This window comes from Molossus molossus, unplaced genomic scaffold (assembly GCF_014108415.1).
Source record: "Molossus molossus isolate mMolMol1 unplaced genomic scaffold, mMolMol1.p scaffold_m16_p_13, whole genome shotgun sequence".
Lineage (NCBI taxonomy): Eukaryota > Metazoa > Chordata > Mammalia > Chiroptera > Molossidae > Molossus > Molossus molossus.
This window is the reverse complement of record NW_023425348.1, coordinates 42817095-42832963: the sequence shown is the minus strand read 5'-3', so window position 1 is coordinate 42832963 and position 15869 is coordinate 42817095. Positions and strand designations below refer to the sequence as shown.

Here is a 15869-nt window from a genome sequence, read left to right as displayed (position 1 = left end):
TGTCTGTCGGTCTGTCTGTGACCTCGTCTCCAAGCAGGTGGAGGGCATGTGGTGGTGTTTCTCTGTGTATGTGCCTGATGCCCACAGTGAGTGCAGTGTGTGCACTTTTGTGTGTGTGCACTTTTGTGTGTGTGCCTGCGCGCACAGTCTCCTGTGTGCCCACTTACCAGGTGTAAGCCCATAGGCCCGGGTTGGTGCAGGATTCTCCCCAGCCTGCCTGGAGGCCTGGGAGAGTGATCTCTACTCTCCTCCCGCCCTGAGCCAAGATGAAAATGTTTCTGGCACTTTCTAAAGTTTCTGCCGGGAGTGGAAAAGCCATCAGCTGAGGGAGCTCGGGATGACAAATGGCTGCCAGACCTGTGGGTTCCCACTCCCGGGACAGGGTGAGTCGGGGAGGGCTGGGCGCTGGGCTGCCCAGTGCCTGGCTGGCCAGGGCCCGGCTGGGAAAAGGCGGGAGGGTGCTGGCACTGGGGCTGTGCGGGCACACTGCGGGCACACGGCGGCCAGGATACGGGGCTTGTTCGTGCAGGGAAAGTTCCATACACATGTCAACAGGAAGCATCAGGGCGTAACAAGTGCTCCGGGGACGCAGTGCTGGGAGATGGGGTGGAGGGTGACAGCAGGGCTCTGTGATCAGAGCTCTCATGAAGGAGGCGACCTCAGAGCTGGGACCTTAGGACAGGAAGGGACCAGGCCAGGGTGCAGGGGACAGTGAGAGCAGAGGCCAGGGGGAGGGAAGCTCAGTGTACATTAAGGAACAGGAAGAAGGTCCCGTGCAGGTGGCTCAGCAGTGGCAGGCGGCAGCATGAAAGAGTGTGGGTCTGAGCCTCAGGAGTAGGGAGCCCCAGAGGATTAAACAGGGAACTTTTATGTTGATCATATTTGTTTCTTCTTTAAAAGGTCACTCTGGTTCTGGCCAGTTCGGCTCAGCAGTTAGAGCATCAGTTGCAGGTTTGACCTCTGGCCCTGGTCGGGGTGGTGCGGGAGGCAACCTACCAATGTGTCTCTCTCATATCAGTGTTTCTCTCTCTCTCTCTCTCTTCCTCCCTTCCACTCTATCTAAAAATACCAATGGGAAAAATATCCTTGGGTGAGAATTAACCAAAAAAAAGGTGAAACAAAGATCACTCTGGCTGCCAGAGGAGACGGATACAGAGCCCAGTGGGTGAGTGGAATGGCAGGAGCCCTGTGGCCAGGAGACAGGCGTGGGGGTAGAGAACCGGCAGGTCGGGGTGTGATGGAGGCAGAGCTGCGGATTGCTGCGGACTCCGGACAGGGTCCGGCTTTTGGAGGGAGGGCGGCAAGGCTGTCCACGAGAAGAGGACTCGGGGGGAGGGCCCTGCAGCCCAGCGGGCAGAGCGTCTGATGCCGGCAGGGCTCCGGAAGGGCTCCATGAGGGGCAGTGTCCTGGAGCTCAGAGGGGCGGTGGGGCCGAGGCCCATGGGGCTGTCATCGGCATCCGGAAAGGACAGGGCCTCAAGGAAGAGCCCTGTGCACCCCAGCTGTTACGGGGTGGGGACAGGAGAGGAGGCCGAGGGGAGGAGATGGAGAGGACCGAGCACAGCCAGGGTGAGGAGGCCGGAGCCCGTTTCTAGGAAGCGCGAGGGCAGAGGGGAAATGCTGCTGAGCAGTCAGGTCAAGAACTAGAACTGCCCACAGATCCGGTGACATGGGTGGAGGTCACCGGTGACCTTCACAGAGCGTTCTGGGCCGGGAGTGGAGTCAGACTGCGGGGGCTGGGCAGGGAGTGGGAGATGAGGAAGTGAAGTCGCATCAGCAGAGGGGCCTTCTGGGGAGTGCGCTGGGGGGGGAGCAAGGAGCAGGGTGGGCGGCGGGGGGGGGGGGGGGCGTGAGGTCAGAGGACCAGGGGAGGGGAGGAGCAGGGCGGGCGGGGGGGGGGGGGGGGGAGCTGTGAGGTCAGAGGACCAGGGGAGGGGAGGAGCAGGGAGGGCGGGGGGGCTGTGAGGTCAGAGGGCGAGGGGAGGGGAGGAGCAGGGAGGGCAGGGTGGGGCTGTGAGGTCAGAGGACGGCTTGCTCTTCAAGGGGCAAGAGAGGTGCGTAGAGGACCTATAGTGGGGACAGGGCACAAAGGCCATGCCGCTCTCGTGGGGGGGGGAGGGGCGGTGAGCCAAGGCTGCTGTGGCTCATGGAAAAGACAGAGAGCACAGGGACTTGCCCAAGGTCACCAAAACAGTCCCGGACCCAAGCCCCATCCTCACACTGTGCTGCCACCCAGTAAGCTGTCCACACAGACTTCCTGCAGAGTTGAAGGACCTGGGGCTGTGCGGAGACTTTCTGTGAACATAAGCTGGTTCTGCACCCAGGAGGCTGGTGTATCCTTAAAAAAAAGGACATCTGCCCTGGCCGGTTTGGCCCAGCAGTTAGAGCGTTGGCCTGCAGTCCAGAGAGACCCGGGTTCAATTCCCACTAAGGGCATGTACCTTAGTTGCAGTTTGTCCCCGGCCCTGGTTGGGTCGTGCAGGTGGCAACCACTCGACATGTCCCTTTCACGTCGATGTTTCTCTCTCTCTCTCTCTCCCTCCCACTCTATCTGAACAAAAAATGGAAAAATGTCCTCCGGTGAGGATAAAAAAAAATGTACTTCTGTATGTTTTGTACCCTGGCAGCTTCTCGGTATGCCAGTGTGTGCCCATCCATGCCCTGCCCCCCTCCCAGCCTCTGCCCTGGTTCCCGGGGGTTCTAGGCCTTGGGGCACCCCGACAGCAGGATGGAAGGGAAATGGTTGCTGCCACCGGCTCCCTACCAGTCACCCCATCCATATGCTTGGAGGACACGGAGCCTGGGCCGCCTTAGCACTGGTCCTTCCCCAGGAAGCCCAGGGGTGTCCCACACAGTGTTCATCTTGAGAAATGGAAGGGGCAGCCTGGGCAGGGGGCAGCCTGGAAGAGCTGAGAGGAGCCACTGGGAAGTTCTGACAAGGGAAAGACTCTGGTCAGGGAGTTTCAATATGGTCATACTTGGGGGACCCTGAGTGGGCTCTGGTCACCCCCAGGCTCAGCCTCCCCACTGGTGGAATGACCTGTGAGCCTTGGGGTCTTATTTATAGGAAACTGTAATTCTCAGTAATTGGCAACAACTGTGACCCTTGCCCTCCAGCCTGGGCAGAAATCGTCTGCATGTGACAAATGCCCAGTAATATTTATCAGTGCATTACCTGCATGCAGCCCCAAATGAGAAGATTCTACATGTTCAGCGACGAGAGGAAGTGGAGCTAATCATGGCTCCCACACATGTTGCACTCCTGGTGCCGTCACTAGGAGTGTGTTTGTGACAGTGCTCTGAGCAACAGAAGACACTTGGGGGGGGGGGGGGAGCACAGACCGAGTGAGAAGTCACCGAGGCAGCATGAGCTCATCCTCGACAACCGCCTCAGAATCGGGCCTGCGCTGACAGTGCTGTCTCTCAGGAGTGGGAAGAGGGCGATTATTTCACTGTTAAAGAATTCTGTATATTTTAAGTTTTCCGCATTAGGCAGGTGAGACTTTTATAATCAGAAAAATAACAAATAGCAAATTTTGCACGCACAAAAACGCCAAACAGCTGGGGAAATTCCTCCTACTCACCCAGGTTTGATGTCCAGAGGTGCGGGGAGGGGTCTGGGGAAGCCTGCCTTCCCCACCAGCCAATAGGTCTCCTCCACGCCTTTCCCCTGGAGGAGACAGGAGAGAGGATTGAGCGACCCTCTCAAGCGGAAAGCAAGGCAGAGGTGTGCAGCAGCTTGGTGGAGGCAGCCGAGAGCCTGGAGGCAGGCTGCCTGGGTCCAAATCTTGGCTCGTTCACCTGCTGGCTGTGTGACTTTGGCCAAATTACTTCACTTCTCTGGGCCTCAGTGGCCCTCATACTCACAAAGTTGCTGTGTGGATTAAATTAGTTAATATTTATCTGTCAGAGAAATAACTAATAAATCATGAATTTTATGACCAGCAGATCCAGAATGCTAAGATGCCAGGATTCTATGACCTGTGATTCTCCCCAACTACTGCAGGACCTGGTGGCCTCCCATGGGATGGGGGTGCAGCTGCCTGGAGGTCAGGAGTGGAGGGCGCAGGAGGGGCACTAGCTGGTCTAGAGGTTCCATACCCCACCCTGGCACACAGATGGGTATTGCGCCATGGAGCCCCCAGGCCAGCCTGAAGAACCCAAGGTTGGATTGCTGCCCTCCTCATTCCCTCTTGGCATCCCTTTCTGTCATCCCAGTGCCTCTGTTCCTCAGGACACCAAGTGCCCATTCCCCCAAACAAGACACACCTGCCCTGACTTACTCTAGCCAACTCTCCCATAACCTCAGCCTCCAGAGCAAAGTATTTCACATTGCCAGTGCCCACAGGCTGTGTGGCCATGCACAGGCCACTGCCCTCTCTGAGCTGCACCTTCCCCTCCGCTCGAACATTCCACAGCATAATATAGTGAATTCCCTGGAGCTCCAGTTTCTGAGGCCCCGTCACAGCCCTGGGCATTAATGCTTAGGCTGCTCTAGTCTCTCCACCAGGCCTGAATCTAGCTGAGGAATTGCAGAAAAGAGAGGACATGGGGTAGGAAGAAAGATCATTCACAGGAATACTGTACCATTTCATAAACATTAATGTTAAAAATGAATGCAGAGCCCTGGCCTGTTTGGCTCAGCGGTTAGAGCGTCAGCCCGTGGACCAGAGTCCCAGATTCGGTTCTTGCTAAGGGCACATACCTCGGTTGCAGTTTGTCCCCAGCCCCAGATGGGGCCATGTGGGTGGCAGCCAGTTGATGTCTCTCTCTCATATCGATGTTTCTCACTTTCTCTCTTCGTCCTTCTCTCCCTCCTGCTCTATCTGAAGACAAATGTCAAAAAATGTCCTCGGTTGAGGACAAAAAAAAAAAAAAAAAAATGAATGCAGAGGTTACAGAATTGTCTCTGTCTCTGAGGTGTTCATGGTCAAGTGCATCCCAATATCACACCTACAAAGGGGTGGTCTTTAGTCTAGTGGGCACACAGAGAAGACATGATAGTTGCTGCTGGGGGAGAGGAAAAAGAGTGTTCCTGGGTCAGGGCAGGCTTCAGTGAGAGGTGATGTCTACGTTGAGGTTCTGAGGGATGAATAGGAGCCCAACAGTGCTATGGAGAAAGCACAGGCTTTGGAGCCACCAGACCTGGCATACAAGCTGTGACTTTGGACAAGTCAGTCACTTTGCCTCTCTAATTTAATTTCCTCAACTATGAATGAGGATATTGATCCCCATTTCATTATTGCTGTGAGTAATAAATGTTAATGTATGTTGTGCACCCACACGCTGCCCAGGTAGATAATCAATAGAAGTAACTTCTTTGCCCCGGTCCTTCTCATGAGGAGCTACATGAGGGAATAGCTACAGAAGAAATGTTTCCTTAGAATTTAGGGAGTGGAGGGAACATGTAAAGGTGATCAGCTCCAGCCCCAACACCAGCAGGCATTTCCTTCGGCCACATCAGTCAGAAGAGACTCCTGCTGCCCACAGAAACTGGACCTTTGGGAACTTTTCTCACCAATACCAGGAAATAAAGTATCTTACCTTTAGCTCAGTCTGGCCTCTGATGTCAATTTTGTAGCCTTCATTCAGGCTGAGCAGTGTCTGGGCAGTGCTTCCGCTGACGTGAATTCTGTATGCTGAAAAGAAAGGTAGTAATCCAAGTCACCACCTGGTGGAGCATACCTGGTGTTTGGTGAAATTGTTGAGTGCCTGTAACACCCCCAGTTCTGGGTAGTAATACCCACAATTCTGATTCATGCGATATCCTTTGCCTGGCTTTTCTGTCCCTCTAGTAGGCAGCCGATCACTAAAATAAAGACCTCAATCACATGACATAGATTGAGTGTTAAGAGGAACTCAAGATGAAGCAGGAGCCTCTAGGAACACAATTTCCACTTGTGGGGCAGTGTGTGAAGGCTGAGTCAGAGCAGAGAAGCAGTTTCTTTTCTTTTAAAAGCAGTGCCCCACAGTAGGGCCACTATGTCTGGTTATGCAGGATGGGCACTGAATGACCGTATGGAGCACACAAGCTGTGTGGCTGGAAGCAGAGGTCTTAGGACTTTGACTTTTTGGGCTGCTCTAACCAAACCACAGAGTGGCTCCTGCTGCCAGCAAGAACCTAAAATGGCATTTTAAACATTGGAAGGGTTCTCCTCATTGCGAAGACCTAGAGAGTGTTTTGCTCAAAGACACTAAGCAAACCAGTTGCGGTCAGGGCGAGGACCTAAGTTTCTTGCCTCTTGAGAAACATCCATTGTTTTCTCTGCTAATTTTCTCATGATGTCATCACAAAAACCTCATGGAAAGTTAGAAGAACCGGGGACATACATCATCTCCTTACAGTTGCTTTACTAAGAGCTAGAGTACGCTGCCACCAGGTGGTGACTTCGTTACTAAGCACTGTTTCAAACAGACAAACTGGAAGGGTCATTGAAACAGAGCCCTTCCCTGGCAGGATAGAAATAGGAGACACTCACGTAGCCCTGTGGACTCCATCCGAGATGCAGTGTTAACAGTGTCCCCAAAGAGGCAGTACCGCGGCATGGTGAGACCCACGACCCCCGCCACACAGGGCCCTGTAACCCAAATGTGTTTAGTGAGCTCCAGCAGGTCCTAGGCTACAAAAGAGTCCCTATGACAGTCTTGTCCTTCCCTACCCCAACTGTTGTCCCACCCCATATCCTGGGCTCCCACTGGGGGTAAGGATGAAGCTATCTGGAGTTTCCAACGACATTCAGAGAGTAGATGACATCTGTGTCGAGCTCTGGGCTGGGGGTAAGGGGACACAGATAAATCAAAGCCAGTCTCTGCTCTTGGGGAGCTCCCAGCTCAGTGGGGGGAGATGTGTAAACTGTGACCAATGCTGTAAACAGGAAGCACCAAGTCTGTGCCAACCCAGAGAGGGAACTCTGACTCAGCCAGAGGACTTCCTAGAGGAGGTGGTCCATGAGCTGTTTCTTGAAGAATGAGGGAATGAGTCAGCAGGGAACAGCCAGCGCCAAGGAAGAAGGAATGGGTGCATGAGAAGGATATATCAGAGACTCTGAGGTCTCTCCCAGACCCATCCCAGCAAACATTTAGTTGTTTGAATGACCACAGAAGGTGCCCTGCCTCTTCCATCAGACTATCAGCTTCTCAGCATGGACTTAGATGCTCTTGACAGATGCTGAGTCAGAAAATAAATGACGTGAATTTAAACACAGATTCTATGATTTATAACAGCTTAGAACCTCAAAATAATAGCAGGAAAAAGAGAAATGTAAATTTTTTTTTCAGTTTTAGTCTCTGAACTCCAGAAGCACATCCCCGGGCAGGGCTGGGAGACCCTCCGGCCCTCCCCCCGCACGGCCCCGCCCCTACCTGAGTGCAGCCCAGCCCTGATGCAGATGGGCACGACGGGTGCATGCTTCATCCGGAAGTCGCCCACCACGCTGAGGATGTCCAGGGCCATGTTGGCAAGCTCAGCCGCATGCCGGCTCCCATTGCGCTGGGGCAGTCCCGATGCCACCATGTAGGCGTCCCCAATGGTCTCCACCTGGAAATCACAGCCTTCACACTGCAGCACGAGAACACACTCCCGCTGATCTGCCCCACATCCCACACCAGGCCGCCTCTCAGGAGCCCCTGATAACCCCTCTGGTCTGAGGCCCACAAGGCCATCCCTGCCCGGTCACATCCCAGCCGCTCTAGCCATGACTGGATCTGCATCCTTCAGATCGCTGGTGTCTGAGCTGCAGGTGGCCAGGCTTGTCTCATCTCCTCTGACCCCAGGCCATGAGTTCCTTGGTGGCAGACCTGGGTGCCCTGTCTGCGCAATGCCACAGGGGCAGACCTGGAGAAGAACATGGTGTATATTGAATATCTCTTATTTTCCAAACCCCACTGGCCTTCCAACATGGACTGAAAAGGATGTAGATTCTGGAATCAGATAGATGTGCGTTAGAACCCCGGCTCTCCATCACCTTGGGCAGACCACTTCACCTGCGCGAGCCCGTTTTCTCTTAGGTGGAATGCACATTAAAGACAAAGTAGTGCCCTGGCCGGTTTGGCTCAGCGGTTAGAGCGTCGGCCTGCGGTCCGGAGAGACCCGGGTTCAGTTCCCGCTAAGGGCACGTACTTCGGTTGCAGTTTGTCCCCGGCCCTGGTTGGTCGTGCGGGTGGCAGCCACTCGATGTGTCCCTTCACGTCGATGTTTCTCACTCTCTCTCCCTTCCTCTCTCTCCCTCCCACTCTATCTGTACAAAAAATGGAAAAATGTCCTTGGGTGAGGATAAAAATAAATAAATAAATAAATAAAAATAAATAAATAAAGACAAAGTAGTTAAAGAATCAGGCACATCATAGATGCTCAATAAATGGAGACTTCTGTCTCTATCATCATCATCATCATCATCATCATTTCCTTGGCTAATGGTTTTAAAGAAGATAGAATTACAGAGTCTCACAGTTGGGAAGGATTTTAAAGTTCACCTACCCTCCTCCCCAGCCCCAGTGGCCGTCCTGGCAGGCTCACATCTCTTAACAGGAAGGTCCCTCCTCCTTGAGGTGGCCACTTCTCCCTTCAGGCAACCCTGATGTTCAAAAATTGAGTTGAATTGAGACTCGCCCCTCACCTGCTGCTTCGCTCTCTACCATCTCAATTCGATCCACAAACCTTTCCTCAAAGCCTTCTTTGCTCCGAAGGCCCTGTTTCAGGAGCTGAGGACATATGTGTACTGTGGCCTTCCCCCCGCCATGTGCCAGGCCAGCCAGGAGGAAGGCAGTGACCCTGCTTCCAGATCTTCTCCTCCGCAAGCTAAAGAGCTCAGCTCCTGCACTGCGGCTGTCACCCCGGGGCGGGAGCAGAGCGGTCCTGGCCAGGCACATGCACTTTCCCTTAGCATCTGGTGGGTAATGTTAACAGTGATGATGCTTTTCCTGTCCGCAGGGGGCGCTGTAATTTAATACATAACATTAGCCTTGGACTGTGCCCTACTACCTGTGTTCCCCAAATCTCTCCCTCACCCCAGCTATCTCAGCCCGATACCAGGAAGAAATCTGCTCCCATCACGCCACATTCTGCTCAGATAGTTAAATTTTCTCTCATGGCCAGTGGCTTAAAATTCCCTCCCCCGTGGCCTAGCAATCAGGGACCGCCATGACTTGCAGAATTTCCTGACTTATTCCTGCCAGTTGCTCCTGTTTCCCCATGCTGCCCGCCTAGCGGGAGCCTTTCTTCTCTCCGCAGAGACACAGGGCGCTTGCTCACCTCCAGGACTTGATCGCCAGGTCCTTCTGCCTGAAATGCTCTCCCCAAATCCCCCTCTGTTGAGAACCAAGCCCTCCATCAGCCCTGCTCAGACTTGATCGAGTCCATAAAATCTTTCTGGGCACCAGCTGGGGAAGAGATTTTTCTCTCCTCAGGGCTGTGACCCCCCTCTCCCTCCATGTCACCTACTGTTGTCCACCCAGCATTTATGGGCTGGTGGTGAATGTGGCCGGGTCAGGGGCAGAGCTACCCCTCACTGTGTCCATTTCCACAGAGCAGAGACCTCCCACCCCACACCCAGGAGGGGAAAACATGAGTGAGGCCCTGCTTTCCCTCTGCCTACCCCCATCTTCCTACGGGAGGAAGAAGGCCTGATTTGATGGGCAATATTACAAGAAGGCAAGATTAAGTGTTTAAATATTTGTATAGCAGTTATTATATGCCAGATACTGTTCCAAACCCTTTGCAAATATCATACACTAGCTCTTCACAAGAAATTCTGTGAAATAGGGATTGTTACTATTGCCATTTTGCAGATGGAAACTGGGCCGAAGAGGTTAAGCCACTCACTAACATCACACAGCGCAGATCTACACTTGGTCAGTCCAGCTCCAGAGCCTGTGGCTCTGCTGCGTCTTCATGCTCGTGGCTTGGCCCTGTCCCTCTCTCTGGGGAAGAGAGGGTCTGCCTGCTGTGTGGCATTTCCTACCCTGCACGTGGTTAGCCCATGTGTCTGGGCTGAGCCCTGCTCCCATGGGCAGCCCAGGAGACCTGCTGCTGGGTGGGCCCTACCCCCAGTCTGCCAGGTTTGCAGGGACAATGCGCCTGCTCCAGGGACCCAGCGCTGCCTCAGATGGGGGATCCACGGTCCAGACTGTGGAGGAGGAGCAGTAGAAAGCCCCATGGTGGCCACACATCCAGACCACATTCTCCAAACTGCTACAGCTGGCCTCTAGCCCTCCTCCAGCCTGCGGCCTGAGCTGGAAGGAAGAGTGCAGTGCGGTCAATAAGCACCCCTACACCCTAGCGGCAGAAAAACAAGGCACGGGCTCTGCGCTCTAGGAACTCAGACGCCCAGAGACAATCTCTCAAAGATGTAGTTAGATCTTCGATCATGGCTGCAAGCGAGGGCCACGACTCCTTGTACATCGCTGTGGTCCGTTCACGGCTGGAGAAGCCAGCCAGGAGAAAGGTGAGAGCAGACGTTTCCATACGAACAAACAGATGTGAATTCCAACTCCACCACCGGCCTGCTAGGTGACCTTGGGCAAGTCACTGACCCCTCTGAGCCTGTGCTCTCATTCGTATGGTAGGGATAATGATCCGTCCCTCTGAGGGACACTTCAAGGGCTAAATGAGATACCCTGTGACAACCCGTAGGCTGGGCCAGCCTTCCGTAGATGCTTAACTAGTGCTGTGGCCCCTGCTCCCAGTCTGTGCTTTCAGGGCGAGACCTCAGTGGCTGCACCTCCAGCGCTACGTGTTACATCGTGTTGCTGAATGAATGAACGATAGCACTTCCACATCTCTTAGTCCGCAGAACAACTGTAAGCCATAGACACTTTCATCTCTGTTTACGAATGGGAGCTGGAGGTTCAGAGCGGTGAAGTGATTTGTCCAGGGTCACTCGGATATATGGCTGGGCCCAGACTCACCCCCTGGGGCAGCCCACGTGGGCTCTGCTCTGGAGTCTGTCCGTAAAAGTGCTCACTCAGCGCGTGCTGGGAGGGAATCACAGACCCCCGTGGAACCAGGAAATGATTGCCTGGCTGCCTCCCAGCTCAGACCGGATTAAAGAGCAGTAACCAGATCCTGCTGGGGACGGAGGGGAAACCAAGGCGGATGGCGTGAGTGATGAGAGACGTACTTGCACATTCATGAGGAATGGGCCTCCTGCTTCCCCACATCTGGAGGGGTGTGCAGGCCTTGTTTTATTTCATTGCACTCTGCCAGAAAGATGCAGACCTCTTGGCCAGAGTTCAGAGTAGATCAGAAGGCGTGATTCAGAGCTGGGAGGGACACATGTGTGAGAAAAGATTAACAGGGGAGGGAGAGACAGGCCAGGGGTGACTCAGGGCAGATCAAAGCAGCAGGGCTCAGCAAGATGAGAGGAGGAATCTTTTCCTGGGGCCCATGGGGCCGGGGCGGCTCTGGAGGCAAGAGGGAAGTCAGCCAGCACGGGAGACAACACCTCAGAACCACAGACTGGGGCAGGAATGCGGGGTCCTGAACGCGGAGCCGGAGGGAAGCTGCATCCTTGGAATGTCGGTGTCTCGGGTCTCCGCAGGCCCCCTGGGCAGCGTGCTGCAGTGGAGAGAGCCCGGGTGGTGGTGGTGGTGGTGGATACTGCAGGCTCCTATTCGGGCTCTGCCACCTACCAGCTGTGTGACCTCGGGCAAGTCACTTCTACTCCGGGCCTCATTGAGCAACCAGTCAGCTAACGTGTATTTCCTGGGGACCCCGCATGTGCTGGACATTGCCAGGCCCAGGGGACAGAGTGGTTTAGGTTGGAACCATAAAATGCAGATGTTGTCTAGGGATGGCCTGGGACAGAAGGAAGCTATGCTGAGACCAGAAGGGCCAGGAGGGAGCCAGAGAAGAGGAGGGACAGCAGTGTTCCAGGACGAGGGACAGTGTGAAGACCGAGGGGCTAAAGGGAGGAGGAGTGACCAGAGGTGCGGCTGGGGAGGTAGGCGGAGCCAGCTCCGGGGGGAGCTCGTGGGCCACAGTGAACCTGTGGTTTAGCCTGAGAACATCCATATCATGGGGATGGTGAGCCCCACCAAAGAGAGGTCTTTGGACTGGAATGCCCAAGTTCAAATTTCAGCATCATGTCCCACTGGGAATGTAGAATTAGATAAGCCGCTTAATCACCTCAGTTTCCTCACTTATAAATTAGGAGTACCAGTACCTACCTCACAGATGATGATGATGATTACATGGGTTAATACATATAAAGTTCCTAGAATAGTATACAGTAAGCACTCAGTAAGTACTGATCATTGTTGGGATACTGTACGTAATGCTATCAGCAGACTGCCTGGCACCTCGAACAAGTAGTTCTCTCCCCTGGAGCTTCCTGTCCCATATCCTTTCCACTCTGGCTCCAGCCCCGAGGTTGGCCCGCCCCATCCCTGTGTCCTTGGAGAGCTATGGCTGGAAGGGGGCTGGGGAGTCACAAGCGAAGGCTAAGGCCAGTGGACCTTGATATGGCTGTTTCCTGGGACCCCTCCACCTCCTCCACTGTGTCTGAAGCTGATCCAAGACCCGCAGCAGCTGCATCAGAAGGGCACGGCTGGGGTGAGAGGTCCTCACAGCAGGCTCAGAGGAGCAGGAAGCTATTCTGTTTGCACAGCACTTCTACGGGGGATAGGCTCCAACCACTCTCTGAGACACCCCCTCTGGTATGGGAGTCATTATTTCTGTTTTATAGATAAAGAATAGAGGCCCAGAGAGGGGAAGGCATTTTCCCAAAGCCACACAGAAGCTGGTGGCCAGGCTGGGATTCAGAGCCAGGATCAAGAGGCACATGGATCGTGTAGGGTCCGGGCAGCTCTACCAAGATCCCCGCTGCCCTCCCCAGTGCCCCCACCCACCCGCTATTCCCACCACGGATCCACTCCAGCCATCGCAACCCTGTCAGCACTTTTCACGCTCACCAGGCCCACGTCTCAAGCCTTAAGCTTCAGTATACATTCCCCCATTGCTCGCTGGGAGCCACCATACCCAAACTGAACAAAGTAGGAAGACAGCACCTCCTCCAGGAAGCTGTTCTTGCCCTCTATTCTGCACGCCTACCCCTGGCCAGACTGGAGTCCTTCTCAGCCTTCTCTGCCTCCCCTGATCATCACTTCCACGGAGGGTCGCCTTCGCCTTTTACCTAGAGCACCAAGTGCTCTCCGAGGGCAGACACGGAAGCTGATCACCCGTCCACCCTTGTCCAGCTAGCCTGCTGGAGGCTGAGTTGTCCCAACCAAGGCTCCAGAGATGTGAAAAATCCCAACCAAGATCCACAGAGCTCCCTATCTCATCCACAACCGACCGAGACGTATGAATGAATCCAGAGAAATTTCCAGCTCACTTATAGGCTTGTGAGCAACAATAAATCCTTACGGTTTTCCACGCCTCGATTTTGGGGGTGTTTGTTACACAGCAATAGCAACCTGATAAAAACACATGAATGAATGACTGGAAGTGAGTGTGTGACAGAAACAGTGGTAAGGGAAGGAGAGACGGAAGGCCGGCCTCCTGCTTCTCTCACCTTGTACACGTCGTGGCTGCCCAGAACCGCATCGAACAGTGTGTAGAGGTCATTGAGCAAGCCCACCACCTCGATGGGCTCACTCAGGGCGGAGATGGTGGTGAAACCCACAATGTCACTGAAGTAGATGGTAACTTGGTCAAAGTACTCTGGCTCCACAGTCACCCCAATTTTTAGAGCTTCGGCCACAGACCTGGATGGATGGTAAAGGTCAGAGTTACAAGGTAGAAGGACCCCCTTTCCACAGTTTGGGGGAAAGGGGGATATTTAGGGAGAAATCCTGGGTTAAGCATGAGGGGATCTGGGACAAGTTCACTGGTGTGCTGACTGACTGCCCTCCAGTAAATACCTGTCCCTCTCTGGACATTACTTTTTCTGAAGTGAGATAGGGGACATTATACCCTCTCCATGGCTCCCAAGAGAGTGAGGTAGCAGAAATTAAAAACCCATGTGCCCAGCACAGTAAGGGCTCTAGGAAAATATGTCAGTTACATAAACAGTGAATGAATTGAATGAGCTCATGGAACCCAGATTTACTAAGCACCTACTATGTTCCAGGTCCCATGCTCAGGGCCGCCGAGGTTAGAGGCACAGTCATCCCCAAGGGGCCACTCACAGAGGGAGCATCTGAGACAGCAGCCTTTCTGTCCTCTGCCTCTCCAGCTCCAGCTGCTCAGTCCGCTCCTGGACCAGGTCCTCCAGGTTCTGGGAATGCTTCTCCAACATCCGCAGCACAGACTCGGCAACACTGGTCTTCTTGCCTTGGTTGATGCTTTTGAACTGAAGATGGAACAACATTCCCAATTCATCCTTGAAGGTCAACACGCTCGGCCTGCAGCTTAATGGTCTGGGCCACGGAATGAACCAGACACCGTCCCTGCCTGGGGGAGTTGGACTGGCGGGGACCAGATATGTAACAGACGGGGGGATGGCAGCTCTGCTGAGGGACAGCACAGGCGGCTGGAGAAAAAGTGGGTCAGTTCAATGTGATGTGGGCAGAAAGGACTTGGCAAAGGAGCCCGTGCTCGGCACAGCATCACCATTCATAAACACGACCCATGCGCTGGTTCTCACAGCAACGCGGTGGAAAGGGCATTCTGTTTTTCTCAAAGATGGATGGACAGACAGACAGATGGACAGTCGGATAGATGGATGGATAGATGGGTGAGTGGATATAATGTATGTATGGATAAATAAGTGGGTGGATAGATAGGTAGAAAGAATATACGTAGATTATTTATATAATAATATACTTCTACCTTTCTATGTCTCTCTATGCTCTGAAATAATTTAAGTGCTAAGAAAATAAAGCAATGCCACAAAATGAAATAATAAATATATAAGGACACTCGGTCCAAAAAAGGGTGAAGTTAAAAAAAAAAGCTAATCTTGGAATGCGGTCCGTGTGCTAGAATGTGGTCACGGGCTATGAGCTTCCTAGCAACAAGGCAAAGAGGAAGCTACAGATGACATGATCTGTGGAGTCCATGAGACGACGGCGCATTAAACTAGTTTCTCAAAAGACACACGCCCACTGCTGGCACTGGGCAGAGAGAAGCACCTCTCTTAGGTCCTCTGTCAGGACACTCATGCGTGGTTACAAACCACACCGTCAACAGCAACCTCACGGCCTCTCCTTGACCATGACCTGCTGTGGCTGGGGAGTGGGGGACGGGAAGGGGAGGCATGGAAATGTCTCCTCAGGTCTGCTGGGTGGCCCTGTGGGAGCCCTTAGCCAGTCCAGGCAGGCCCACACACTCCACTGCCCCGCAGACTTGTGCAGCCTCGCCTCACCCCTCCCACGGCAGTCCCCAAGGCAGGCCCGGGGCCCCAGTGCTCCCCACATCGCCCAGGTTCCAGGTGCCCGGAGGCCCATGCAGGGTTGGGTTCTGAACCTGGGTTTGGACTTCAGTCTATCTTTCGCTCCCTCAGTTCCTTCTCTATGCCTCAGTTTCTCGCCTATAAAACCCAGATAATAACAATGCTTCTTCGGAGAACCATCACAAGGATTAAATGAAGTGAGCAGAGCACTTAGCGTGGGGCTTGGCACGCAGAAAGGCCCTCGGAGGGTGTATCTCAGGCCTCACCCTCAGGGGGATGGTGCTGTCCTGTTCCCCCGTTCTGCATGGGGTTCTAGGTCTCATGGATAGTGTGGGGTTCCCGCTGGGAAAAGTGAGATGAACTGATCAGCCATTTCTTTTTTTTTTTAGTCCTCACCTAAGGATATTTTTCTGTTTATCTTCAGATAGAGTGGGAGGGAGAGGGAGAGGAAGAGAGAGAGAGAGAGAGAGAGAGAGAGAGAGAGAGAGAGAGAGACATTGATGTGAGAGAGAGAGTCATTGATGTGAGAGAGACACA

The 15869-nt window shown here is 53.8% G+C and overlaps 2 protein-coding genes across 1 annotated transcript in view; one reads left to right on the top strand and one right to left on the bottom strand.

Moving 5' to 3' along the window:
- EMSY (EMSY transcriptional repressor, BRCA2 interacting) overlaps positions 1-15869 on the top strand; it is a 546562-nt gene that overhangs the window by 212172 nt on the left and 318521 nt on the right.
- Positions 1-15869, bottom strand: part of LOC118627780 (guanylate cyclase D-like) — a 36001-nt gene that overhangs the window by 1080 nt on the left and 19052 nt on the right. The window contains exons 12-17 of the mRNA XM_036258227.1: positions 14128-14291; positions 13512-13704; positions 7363-7537; positions 6480-6578; positions 5545-5639; positions 3585-3670 (exon numbers count right to left, since the gene is read on the bottom strand). Of these exons, the coding sequence (XP_036114120.1) occupies positions 3585-3670; positions 5545-5639; positions 6480-6578; positions 7363-7537; positions 13512-13704; positions 14128-14291 (812 nt within the window). The remainder of the gene's footprint in view (positions 1-3584; positions 3671-5544; positions 5640-6479; positions 6579-7362; positions 7538-13511; positions 13705-14127; positions 14292-15869) is intronic.